The 14,302-nt window shown below is 43.3% G+C and overlaps 1 protein-coding gene across 1 annotated transcript in view; it reads right to left on the reverse strand.

Annotated features, from left to right (window-relative positions):
• LOC134442599 (phytanoyl-CoA hydroxylase-interacting protein-like) overlaps positions 1 to 11,773 on the reverse strand; it is a gene marked incomplete at its 5' end in the record, with an annotated part of 30,356 nt that extends 18,583 nt beyond the window's left edge. Inside the window, 3 exons of the mRNA XM_063192661.1 lie at positions 9,353 to 9,470; positions 11,344 to 11,554; positions 11,681 to 11,773. Coding sequence (XP_063048731.1) covers positions 9,353 to 9,470; positions 11,344 to 11,554; positions 11,681 to 11,773 — 422 coding nt within the window. The remainder of the gene's footprint in view (positions 1 to 9,352; positions 9,471 to 11,343; positions 11,555 to 11,680) is intronic.
• Positions 11,774 to 14,302: the final 2,529 nt, after the last annotated feature.

Consider the following 14,302-nt stretch of genomic DNA (forward strand, 5'->3'; position numbering starts at 1 on the left):
CATTTGAAGTCAGTTCGAGTTCCAAATCCAAGCTCCCGTGCTGCCTTAAGTTTGCATGTTAACTCAACAACAGGCTTATTTTTGTGTCAACTCAGAAATCAAAGTCTAGAAAGTTGATCCAACTACAATATTGTTGTTGTCTCAACATAATGTTCTTAGTCATCAAAGTTGATTGGACTTCGTAGCCATTGTTGGATGAAATTGATAGTGTAAGCTGAATTAAAAAGCCATTACAAATCATTTCAATTTAAGATTGGGAGTTTAAATAACATAATGATAGACATCATGCGATATATGACTTCAATTCCAAATTTATTTTAACTTTTACAGTACATTCAAGATGACTCACAGATTCAAGATCCCCTGCTGCCTTCAAGTCAAAAAGTTGTAAGTCAAAAAGTTGATTCAACTACATAGTTGTTGTTCACGTTCAATGTCCCACATATTAATACATGCACAGACCATTAATACTTTATACCATCAAAATTCATGACAAATCAGCTAGCCAAACAGGGTACGGACGAAATTGTGGGTGCAGTAAGAAAACATTATGTTTTGACTTTTGGTAAGACTGATGGAGGGACAAAGAATTTATGTAGAAAAAAACAAACTGTAGAGAGCTGTGGTCTAATGGTAGGGAGTTAATCTTGCAATTGGAAGGTTGCAGATTTGAATCTGTAACCATACATCAGTACCCTCATCCATGACTTCTGGGCCCTTAGGAATCTAATTCAAACATTACTATTTTACCAATACGCAGTGTGATGTCATTGAAAAGAGTATAGTACATGATGTAGTCCCAAGTCCAAAACACTGTGTGGTCAACAGTCCATGTTTTGTGAACACACAAGAGATTCACAGTCTTTTTCTTCACATTGAGCCCAACTAGCCAGTTGGCATGTCCCTTTTGAAATGAATGATGACCTTGTGATGAATGATGATGAAGACTTGTAGCTGGCCTTTGTCTTTGATAAGCAGTCCAACTTGCATCCCTGTCAGCCTCAAGTTGCTCTTCACCATGAACCTGAAAAGATAAAAATAAGAAAAAATAACTTCTTATGTGTGAAACAGCTCTCTCTCGCTCTCTCTCTATCTCTCTCTCTCTCTCTCTCACACACACACACACACACACACACACACGCACAGATAAATAGGACATCCCGAAACACTTTAAACCAAAGTACTGTATGTTTGCATTGTCTTTTTTTCAAAGTGTAAGAAAATGTGCACAGACATGAATTTACAGTTCTGTCTATTCTCAAAAATATGTCTAAGGTTTACACTGTGAGACCGGCAACAGTCCTTGGATGTGAATGCAACCATTGCAAATGAATGAATAATATTACAAATAGACCTGTATGTGGTATAGTGCGTTGCCATTAGTGCCAGGATAAGAGTGGATGTCAGTTTGAAAATAGATGGTGACTAAACAGTCACATGATATTTAATAAACACCTACTTAACGATGTAAAGTGNGCATGCATTACACCCCAACACACACACACACACACACACACACACACACACACACACACACACACACACACACACACACAAACACACACACACACACACACACACACACACACACACACACACACACACACACACACACACACACACACACACACACACACACACACACAATATATGGGTGGACTGTAACTGTTGTTAGAGAAGACAATGGCCTGAAAGAGCAGAGGTGTCAATCCTGGCAACACAGATTACCTCACCTACTGAATTTGCTTATCCAGGAGTTTTATCTATGTATGAAAAAATTAGGAAAGCATTTGTAAATATGAAGACTTACAGCATACAGGAGGAATCCTCTGGAAAGTGTGGGAGTTGATGTAGAGCTGTGCGGTGGTTTTGGTTTGTGTCCTGCAAAAACAGATGAGTGTAGTTGTAAGTGATTATGATTACCTTGAATCCAAACCTAGGCACTAGAGTAAAACAAGAGTAAAACTGCCATTACGCTCTCTCTCACACACACTCTCTCTCTCTCTCTCTCTCTCTCTCTCTCTCTCTCTCTCTCTCTCTCTCTCTCTCTCTCTCTCTCTCTCTCTCTCTCACACACACACACACACACACACAGAAAATGGGCAATTAACTGTGTTATTGGTCAATAGTATAACAGCATGAATGTTCACCAGAGGTGTCAATCCTGGCATAGGTAGAGAAATACCCTACCACAGTTGCCTGTGCATCAGTTACATCCATAAGGGTATAGGACAGTATTTGTAAATATTAAGTCTTCCGTCGTCCTGAAGGATTCCTCTGAGTCAATGTAGAGTTGTTGTCCTCTGGTTTGGGTCTGTGTCCTGCAAAGACAGGTGAATGTAAATGAATTGTATGTATTACCTTGAATCACAATATCTGTACATAGTGATGGAAAAACACAGCATAGAACATATTGTATACATATTACATTCCATACAGTCTATAGAGTACAGTAGGCTACCAACCTGTTTTCAGTTGCTCTCTAACGCTGAAGAACCTCAAGACAACCCAGAAAGAACGGAAAGGTCCCATGAAGGTCTGGTAACAGTCTTGTGGAACACTGCAGTTAGCTGAAGCAGATAAATAACAGAAAAGAAAAGAATAATGTATGAGATGGAGACATAAAAACAACTGTATGGATTACATTGCTCAAGTAACAAAATCCATGATTTGCATGTCATAGTCATTAGACAGATTTACCTGTATTACTCATTAAACAACACACTCCGCGGCCTCAATGAGTGGTTCAGAATCCTCACAAATTCCTCTTCTGTGCGAATGTTCCCGTCAACTCCATCGTCAGACCCCATCATCCGTTGGTAGAAGCATGCATTTGCACCCTGTAGTTAAAACACAATAATTATCTTGTATTACTACGTTTTTACATGATTTTCATCTTGACTAATGTCGTCTACCGATTGTGATACAGCAGCATCGCGCTGAAAACATCGCTTCAAGAGGCATGTTGCCGCAATGGCTAACTGCACCTTTGAAATACAGCCAGCAATGTACTTCAGTAGGCCTACATGAGTTTGACTTCGATTAAAATGCAGTAAATAAACAGCCCAGATTATACACAGACATTTCCTTTTATTGTAGTCTGAACAAAATTCCACAGGGTGACTTTCTAAATAGTAGTTCTAATGCTGCGTAAAAATGGAGCGTAAAAAAGGAGGGGGTCCCCTTGCGCAACGCTGCCGTGTTCGGACACCAAAGAACTAGCATAGCAATCTGACTATTGGCCATTTAGAACGACAAAACTCGTGAAATGTGGATAACCTGCCATTTGCAATAAGCAATTACCATTTCGTTCACGACACGAGATTACACCAATAGACTGGCTACATTAAACATTTAATATTTTGCAAGCAACATGACCAGTGTTTTAGGCTACAGTGAGCCCACCACATCAGAGTTTTTTTTTTTAAAGTCTATCCTTTTGAGTTTCAGTTCAACCGAGAGGCACATGTTACATTATCACTGATTCTGACGATTAAAACTACTTAAACTTACCGGCGAAAGACTGCCTGCGGCTGTGGCTCAATTGCCATGAAGTTTCCTCCTCGAGAGTACGAGTTTCCTAAATCCATTTGACGGTTGATGATGTTGAGGTCCTTCACTCGTAATTCCATTGCCTACGACAGTCTTCTTCCGCGGTTCAGTGCAGCTGTGATTCCTTATTTTTGCATGAGAATCGAGTTTCTCTGCGTTATTAAGCTATTATTTCTTCAGGGGTGGCTCATTTGACTCAGCAAACAAAAGTTCCAATTTCGTGCATGCGGTTGATGTTGCTTAGCCCCACCTCCACAGTTTCCCGGTTATTTTCATTCAAACCCATGACTTTCTAAACCAAGTTCAATCAAACTATGGCAGTTCAACTCAATGGATTTCTCAGAGTTTAATATTCCCGCCTTCCCCCCTCTTTCTTTTTTTCAACTGCTGACTTGCCAACCTAAGTTCATTCAACACTTCAAATCTGCCATAACTATCAAATAATCAACACAATAGGCATTTGTAAGTTGTATTAGAGGAAAAACTTCCTCAGTAAAGTTAAAGATCAGGGACTTATCAGAGCTCATTGTGTTGAGGAGACCTAGAAAGTGGTTTTAACTAAACGAGGCTGCAATGTTTTACAGTGTGATGCTACAGCCTGCCACCTCCAAGCGCTATATTAGTTTAAGGTAATGACCGAGACGGCAATCGGTTGATGCTGACGCTCACTCATACACGCATACACAATACACGCACGCACGCACGCACGCACGCACACACACACACACACACACACACACACACACACACACACACACACACACACACACACACACACACACACACACACACACACATACACACATACACACAGGTCTTCTATTTAGGTGGGGCCACACTCCATTGTCTAAAATGCACACGCACACAAATATACTGTATGCACAGACACACATACAGTAGACACAAAGACACACACTGGCACCACAGACACAGACACAGACACAGACACAGACACAGACACACTCCATTGCCTAAAACATACATGCACATACTCTTGCACGCACATGCTCGCACGCGCAAACACACACACTCAGACACACAAACACACACGATTTCTACCTCTGTTGAGACACACACACATGCGCCTGCTCGCACAAACGCACACACACACACACACACACACACGCGCACACAATTTCTCCCTCTGTGCCTCTGTATGACCACACTGTATTGCCTGAAACATTACCAACCCTTTCATGAGTTTGTATCAGCATAGCAGCTACTGTAATTCCCCACATAATACTATGCACTACAATAAATCTTTAATTCTACTGTAAATGCTTTAATCCAAAGAAAGTGTAAAAAGCTAAACCACACTGGCACCACAGACACAGACACAGACACAGACACACACACAGACACACTCTATTGCCTACATACATACATGCACACACTTTTGCACGCACATGCACGCGCACACACACACACACACAGCACATAATACTGTATATATATACTACTGTAAATCTTTAATTCTTAAATGCTTTAATCCAAAGCAAAGTGTAAAAAGCTAAACCGTGTGTGTAAGCCACAGCTGAGAGTGGGTTGGTTCTTTTCTATGAAACCCAATGGCCCACTGACCTCCAGTTGGCAGCGTTTGCTGTGTTCTTTAACCCAGTAAGACAATTGCACTCACAAGTGAGATCAGGTCTGGAGACCTGCCTTCTGTAAATCCCCTAGGACAGGGGTTCCCAACCATTGACAGTAAATAGAATGGACGCCAAATCAACGCTATTTGCCATTCAACGCTTTGAAGCCAGATTTGGGAACATTCCAACTTACATTCCACCTTAGCAACGCCAAACGCAGGTGCTGATTGGACAACAACAAGACTTCTAACGGTCAACCAAACCATGTTCTGATGCTCATTGGTCCATTTAACTTTTAATATCTCTCTAAAATAAAACATCACCACAAAAAATCACCACCCTGGTAAGTTGGAGAGCAAGGGGACCTACTAGTTGAGCGAAAAATGATCCCCCTGGAGTGGCATTTAAGGGAGATACAGGGTTTTATGTCTCTCATAGGAATGAATGGGATTTGGCCATTTTTTGGTCTTTTTGGGTCCAACCTTGGCTCCAACTTGGCTTCAACAATGAAATAGAATTTTGGCCTCCATTCTATTTACTCTCAATGTTCCCAACCTTTTCCTTCAGGGACCCATATTTTTGCCAATGTAAGCTGTGGTGACCCAATCGCGCGAGCGGCCGCACGAGAGGGAGTCACATGATACTCATTAATTATCATGTTATTCAAATATAGAATAACTGTTTAATGTATCACTTACATTGTGTTGCTTCATATATTAGTTTAAATGCTTTGTCATTTATTCAACATGGGCTATATATGGTATTAAAATTAAACCCCTTAAACTCAAGAGGACTTTGCGACCCACTGTGGATCTTTGGCGACCCATAGGTTGGGTCCCGACCCATAGGTTGTAAATCCCCTAGGGGGTGTGTGGTTTACGACTGACGACGGCTGTTTATTGGGCGTTACGAACGTGTATCATCAATTTGGCATACACATAGCCAATCGTGTCAGTTGTCATCTATTCAAACAAACTGCAGTCAAATTAACTTAATTATCCCAGACGGGAAATTCAAATGGTCAAGGTGCGTATAAGTACAGTACAGAACATTCAGACAGGGTAGACAAGACTTAAAAAACAGATAACACAAACACAAATTGCGTTCACAAAAACATCTAGATCTCCAGTAGTGCATCTGTTTGGCTATCTCTCTTACATCCAGAGAGTATCTGTTCTGAAACCGCAGGACTAGAAACTACCTGCTCTACACAGTAAGCTTGGTGCTCAGTGGGTGTTGCACTGTTCAAGCGTACTACAGGAGGTGTCAGAAGTGAAGTAGTCAGCTGCTTCAAAGACCAATTGAAGAAAAAAAACCCTCTTCCTTTCTTTCTCTCTCTCTCTCTCTCTCTCTCTCTCACAAACACACACACACACACACACACAGACACACACACACACACACACAGACACACACACACACACACTCTGCGGCTTTCCCACCACGTTCCTCCCATTATATAGAGTATGTATGCATGCCATGAGCTTGTGAATAAGAGATACAGTATCTACCATGGGAGACTTATGCCAGAGATTCTTTAAGTATATAGAGATATGCCAATGTAATAGGTTGCTATGGGCACCTAACTTGACCAGGTTCTGGTTTGCCTAAAGGGGCGTGTCATAATGCTCCTAGCATTGAATAGAACAGTCCTTAGGTCTGCCTAGGTCTGCCTAAAGGGGGATTCCACCCCCCCTCCCCCTTGCAATAATAGAACCCGGAAACAATGGGCCAATGGAACCTCTCTCTCTCTACTCTCTCTGATTCTACTGTGCAGCAGCTGCTGACGAGACGAGAGAGCATGGGAACAGCTTACAGTGAATTATTCACTGCATTACATTACATTCTCTTTTTCTCTTTCTTTCTTTCTTTCTCCCCCCCCCCCCCCCAACCACCACCTTTATTCTTTTCTGGTACCAACAACCCACCACTGAAACCATTATCGATAACACCCAGCAACCAATCAAATATACCCAAGATGTACATTCTATCTCTTTCTTTCTTTGATGTCTTCTTTTCTTTTCTTCTCTTCTCTTCTCTTTCTTTTGGCACCCACACCTGAAACCTTTATCGATAACACCCAGCAACCAATCAAATATCCCCAAGATATACATTCTGTCTCTTTCTTTCTTTGATGTCTTTCTTCTCTTCTCTTATCTTCTTCTCGCTTCCTTTTGGCACCCACCCCTGAAACCTTTGTCGATAAAACCCACCAACCAGTCATTCGTTCCCAAGACGATGATGGTATCATCTGTCTTTCTTTCTTGCTTTCTTTCTTTTTCTTGCGCCCTCTCCCTCCCTCTCTCCCTTTTTTTCTCCATCTTCTTTTCTGACATCCACCCCCTGAAACCTTTGTCGATGAAACCCAACCAACCATCCCCAAGACGATGATAGTATCCTTTTCCTTTCTTTCTTTCTTTTTTTGCTCTCTCTCCCTCCATGTCTTCTTTTCTGGCACCAACCCCCTGAAACCTTTGTCGATGAAACCCACCAGCCCAACCAAGATGATGTATTTTTAATGCTAGCTTCGCTTCTCTGTCAGTATCGCTCTCAATTAACACTTCTGAAACTCCTGACACTTCAGAGCTCACTTCCTCCAGTGGGGTGCCAGTGGGGTGCGGCACAGTGGGAAACTCAACAGGGGTGTAAATCACAGCCTCCATGACCATACGATACCGTATCGATTTCTTAAAACAGGGATTTGATTATGTTCGATACTTAAAGGGGTATGCCACTATTTTGGGGCTTAATACAGTTAAAATCGTTGGCTGGGGTTTATTAAGGTGGTAAAGTGTCTTATTTTTCATGTTAAGCTTTGTCTTGCTTTAAGACAAGTTAAAAGAGGGAATATGTCGCTAAGCTAGTGAAAGTCAATGGATCCGTGTAGCATTGTTGCTACACGGATCCATTGACTTTCACTAGCTTAGTGACATGCTCCCTCTTTTAACTGGTCTTAAAGCAAGACAACGGCTTACATGAAAAATAAGACACTTTACCACCTTTATAAACCCTGGCCAACGATTTTAACTGTATTAAGCCCCAAAATGGTGGCATACCCCTTTAAGAATTCCCCACGATATGATTCAATTTAATTTTTTTCCAATTACTTTTCCACTACTACTATGTCATGGAGCTAGAGCATTGGACAGGGGCCAGCGATTCACGAATATTTTTGATACTGACGAATGCCCTACGATACGATGCGATTCAATGAAATCGGTGGCCGATACATCGATGCATCGATACAGTGGGGTGTGCCACGGTGGGAATCTCAACAGGGAGTGACTGGGGTTGAGCTGGGAAGTGTATAGTCAGAGACGGTTGAGAAGGGCTTTGGGCCACAAATCGTAGCTCCTCTAAAAAACAGGTTTCGTTCTCACTCTCGAATGGCTTATTGATTTTGCAATTAGAAACTACTGACAGTATGAAAAGCAATATAGGATACTCTCAAAATGCACTGCTTTCATTTTTTTAAATATCAACGCACACATTTCAAGGGTGGCAACAGCCAACATATTAATTAATGGGTTGTCTGGGTTTTATGTGAGCAAAAATGAGGTTACAACTCGTTACTCTCAACGAATGTACAAGACTGAGTCTGCGTCTCAAATCACGCACTTGTGCACTTCGGGCACTGTTTTTCAGTGCCTAGGGCGCTCACGCTGAAAATTTCAGTTGAGCCAGTGCACTGAAAGTGCCAGGATGATCCCCTAACAATGGCGGAAAAATGCAGTGCTTGAATGATGGACACTGCACGCACTAAACGGCGGCCATGTTGACAATGACACAGAGGAAATGTGGCATTCAGTTCAGTAGAAGAGTTTGGTCAACAGTCTCCTAATTCTGTAAGTAATATTGATGGGACACCAACCTTTTCATGTCAACCAAAGTATTGTATGTGTGATTGTTGTCCTTTGGGGTGAAGGACATGGAAATACAAGCACCAGACGCTGTGCATTGTAAACAGTAGCCAACTCATATTTTGGCGAGCTAATGCCATGCTCAGCTGTCACTTCCAGCGAGGGCACAGTGCATAGTGCTCAAATTTTTCCACGACACTATGCACTAAAGACCTCAGTGCACTGTGCGCACTGTGCACTGACTGTCAGTGCACTGACAAAAGTGCATCATTTGAGACACAGCCTGAGTCTAATAAGGAAGAGATGGTTCATAAGGAATACATAAATAAAACATGACGTGACTTTGCTTACCGTACGTGGTCGAAGTACTCTTTGTGCTGGTTGCGGTAAAACACGGAAAATCTCAGCATCCTCCCGGCGATGGCTTCGGCCTTCTCCAACAGTTGTGTAAGATGCACCGATGAGTAATCTAGGAGGAAGAAAGAAACAACAACAAACCTAATGCATATTTTTTACATAATTTTCAATCATGGGGTGCATTTCCCGAAACCAAAGTCGCTCACTATATTAGCTACTTTGTTGTTTTCGATGCATTTTCCCCTTCTAACAACTTCTCTTTTGGGAAATGCACCCCAGATTTGTCTCTTTTGACAAAGGGAGGACATTTATAAATGCAACGCAACACTCAGCCTCGTTTAGTGGGATGAAATATTTATGGGATTTCTTCCGCAAATAGTCTCTGGGATAAGGACATTACTGACGTGCGGGGTTGTGGATGGTGATAGCAGCTTGCATTCATGCAGTTTCACTCTCTCATCTAGCTCAACCATGGTTGCCAGATGTGTCTGGTGATATTCCAGCCCAATAAATACTGAACATTTCGAAGCACTAAATCCTGCTCTACTGCCATAAACCAAACAATCAGATTTCTATGGTCAAAAATCAGACAAACCCGCCAAATATGTTTTCTTTTTCTTAACTTAACCCCACAGATGATCATCTTTAACTGCTCAATTGGGCAGGGAAACCACCCAATCTGGCAACCTTGATCTCAACTGAAGCCCATTCTACACATACTGTACATAATCTCGCCATGCCACAATCCTAATGCGTGACTTTCTCTCTCTCTCTCTCTCTCTTCTCTCTCTCTCTCTCTCTCTCTCTCAGTCTCAATCGGCCAGAGCTTATGGGGGATTTTGAAAATAAACGTCACGCGAAAGAGGGGACGTCGTCCAAGTGATGATTCATGGGCCTGTTTGTTTGTGTGTTTCGCGGCGATTACTGTGCTGTGGAATATCCATCATGCAAGACCCCGAATGATGGAGGAGTGGGACTAGTGTTTGCCTCCAGCCGCTGCCAGGGTTGCCAGACCGGGCTGGTTTCCTGCCATATTGGGCTTATTAGGATGACCATCTGGACTGGAGTACAAAAAAGTATACTCTCCGGGTTTCTCTGTACGAAGATGTATTGCCAGAGAAATGAACACAGTTTAGTTCGAATTGTACGGGATTTAGTGACTTCAGGCATTTTTTTAACATTTATTGGGCTGGACATCATGAGTCACATCTGGCAACCGTGATGCTGTGAGGACCAAGCTAGTAGCCACCTGGCCCGATGCCAGTGGTGGGCCATAATGCACACTCAAAACGCTCACAGGCAGGCCATAAGGCTGATGCGTGTGCAAATTAAATGCATGCTCGTTTCTGTGTGATTTATGACGTGTGTGTGTGTGTGTGTGTGTGTGTGTGTGTGTGTGTGTGTGTGTGTGTGTGTGTGTGTGTGTGTGTGTGTGTGTGTGTGTTGTATGTGTGTCTCAACCACCCCTACCTACCCCTACCCCACCCCTATTCACCTGCAATAAACAACTCAATGATCTCACTGCAATTGAACACAGTCATTGCTGTCAATGTGTGTGTGTGTGTGTGTGTGTGTGTGTGTGTGTGTGTGTGTGTGTGTGTGTGTGTGTGTGTGTGTGTGTGTGTGTGTGTGTGTGTGTGTGTGTGTGTGTGTGTGTCTATGTGTGATGTCTCGATGATCTCGCTTTAGTCGGACACGGCGTAGTGTCGATGTGTGTGTTTGAGTGTGTGTGTGTGTGTGTGTGTGTGAGTGTCTGTGTATGCTGCATACTCCCTATTCACCTGCCGTGCAGAACTCGATGGTCTCACTCCAGTCGGACACGGCGTAGTGTCTCTGTGTGTGTGAGTGTGTGTGTGTGTATACTGCATACTCCCTACTCACCTGCCGTGCAGAACTCGATGATCTCACTCCAGTCGGACACGGCGTAGTGTCGATGTGTGTGTGTGAGTGTGAGTGTCTGTGTATACTGCATACTCCCTACTCACCTGCCGTGCAGAACTCGATGATCTCGCTCCAGTCGGACACGGCGTAGTCCCCGTCGCTCTGCTTGGCGGCCGTCTGCACGGCCACCGTGTACTCGGTGCGCGGGCTCAGGAACCAGTGGCCGCGCACCGTCATGGGCAAGGGTACCGCCTTGGCCACCAGCTTGGTGGGCACGTCCTGCAATGACAGGAAAGGGTTGACGAGGGGCACGTCCTTCGGAGAGGAGGACAAGGAGGAGGAGGAGGAGTAGGAGGAGTAGGAGGAGGACGACTGGAACTGGGACATTGAGGACAATGGGGACGGGTTGTTGTCACCACCACCACCGCTGCCACCGCCAACGCCACCGCCACCGCCAACGCCGCCAGGGCTGGTGGACAGGAACTTGGAGGAGATGGGGGTGGAGGGGGGCGGAGGAGGGCTGGGGGCTTCGAACTGGGGGGGTTTTGGGGAAATTTTTGGAGGTAGCAGGCAGGCCGGAGGGGGAAGAGGAGAGGAGTCGAGGTGGAATAGGTAGAAAGAAATATACAGGAGTAGAGGAGATGAGGAGTGCAGAATATAGGAAGAAATATAGACGGGAGTAGAGGAGATGAGGAGGAAACAAAATGAAATCGGAAAGGCCAAGACAAAATAGAAAAAAAAAAGACGAGGGCAGGAGGAAAGATGGTGGTCGTTTGGGGTTGGTCAGTCCAACGAAAGGAGAAAATATTGAAGGGAAGCATTCACATCACAGAGAAAAGACCAGAACAAGCATACCGTGAGGATCGTTGTTTAGTGTTAGAGGTTAGTTGTTCTGTACAGGCAGACGTGCAGTAGCAAGCTCACATGCAGAACAAGTTTGTGTTAGCAGGAGTCAAGTTAGTTTTGTGCAGGCACACATGCAGTAGCAAACTCACAAGCATGCAGTAGTAAATTAGGTAACACTTTATTTTAGGGATACATTTATTAGCACTAATACATACAATGTTCCTGTATAGGTAACTTGTAAGGCATGTACAAAGCAAAAGCAAACATTTATTAGGCATGTATTCGCAAATGTCTTGTTCATAAACAATAAGGGATTTATTACCAATTTAACATTAGTAAGGAGCTAGTAGGCCTTAGTGTTTGCTTAGTACAGGCCATACAAGTTACTTATGCAGGCATTAACATTGTATGTATTAGGGCTTATAGATGTGTCCCTAAAATAAAGTGTTACCGCAAATTATTACAGCAAGTAGCAAACAAAGCAGGGGCATCGAGCAGTAAGGGCAGACAGTGACGATAACACGTCCTCCAGGACAGGGGAAAAATATCACCATCCAGGGCTCTAAATCAACACCAGCCAACCACTCAAATGCTGGTGAAATTTCAGTTTGGCTGGTAGGAAAGACCAACTAGCTAGCCACTTTAGCCATTAGCGAGTGTGTGTTTGGCTAGTAAGATTGACACATCTACTAGCCGTTGTGGCTGGTGATGAAAAAGTTAATATAGAGTCCTGTCACTTTCACTGTATTAACCATAGACTGTATACAATATGGACACAGAACAATCTATTTTGTAGTGAAGCAAAAGAGTTGAATCGAGTAGAATGGAACTTTGGCATCTATAATGTATACTGTCTATGGTATGAACAAACTTATTTGGGTATTAGACAGAGCAAACAACAGTGGGGATCATTTGCCAGTGAAAGTAAAGCAGTAATGTCGTTAGTAGAGCAGAGAAGAGCACTAGTAGGCTAGTGTGTCACAACAGTCTGGACACATACTGTACATCTGGACAAATCACATAACTTTTAATAAATAGTGTACATAGTTTTACACTTGTATTACAATATGCCTTTAAAGTAGAATTCCTACCCATTTCAGCATGCAGTTGTATTGCTCACACTACCCTCTTGTCAGCCCAAAGACCCGACAACGTGGCGTGGTTTTGTTCTGAGATGCTGCGCAAGCTAATTGGGTCATGGTTTGTTTACATTTTTTAAAAGTGTGAAGTTGACATAATCCCACAAACATCGTCCCAAAAGTCATTTCTGTGTTGAAATGTCTCTGCTAATGTTGAATAACTTTTGGGATGATATTTATTAGGAGTATGTGAAGGCATATCTTTAAAAAGCATGTCAACAAGCCCATGTCCCCATTAGAATGGCCAGGATCACAGAATGGATCACTGAACAGAAAAATGGCACGTCGTTGGGGTACTGACAAATAAAGGGTTGCGTGAGAAATACAAAACTGCCTGTTGGAAGAATTGGCAGGAATCCTCCTTTAAACAACGTGTCCAGATCCAGACCCAAGTGACAGAGGATAAACAGCCAGTGCGGATGTCAGTACTGTTGTCAGCGTTGTTAGTCAGTGCACTACACACGCAAAGGGCACAGCAGCAGCACAGCAGGAAGGCTGAGCGGAAATGAAAGGCGATGAATAGAGGACACATCCCATAGAGAGAGTAGAGCAGTAGAGGGATGATAACGCTAATGCCCATTGGCTCATTGACACACAGCGTCCATTGGAGAGAACACAAAGAGAAAAGGAGAGAGAGAGAGAGAGAGAGAGAGAGAGAGAGAGAGAGAGGGAGAGAAAAAGAGAGAAAGAGAGAGCAAGAGAGAGAGAGAGAGAGAGAGAGAGAGAGAGAGAGAGACAGAGAGAGAGAGAGAAAGAGAACGAGAAATAGAAAGAGAAAGAGAAAGAGAAAGAGAAAGGGAAAAGAGAGCATGGCAGAAAGACAGAAAGAGAACAGTGAATAACAGTGAGGTCATTCACAGAGAGAGAGAGAGAGAGAGAGAGAGAGAGAGAGAGAGAGAGAGAGAGAGAGAGAGAGAGAGAGAGAAAAAGAGAGAAAGAGAGAGAGAGAGAGAGCGGGAGAGAGAGAGAGAGAGAGAGAGAGAGAGAGAGCGAGAGAGAGAGAGCGAGAGAGAGAGAGAGCACAGTGGAGTGATTCAGTATAAAAGGGCATTATTGATGTTAGTCCCGGTCTGTAGAG

This window comes from Engraulis encrasicolus, unplaced genomic scaffold (genome assembly GCF_034702125.1).
Source record: "Engraulis encrasicolus isolate BLACKSEA-1 unplaced genomic scaffold, IST_EnEncr_1.0 scaffold_181_np1212, whole genome shotgun sequence".
Taxonomy (NCBI): Eukaryota; Metazoa; Chordata; class Actinopteri; order Clupeiformes; family Engraulidae; genus Engraulis; species Engraulis encrasicolus.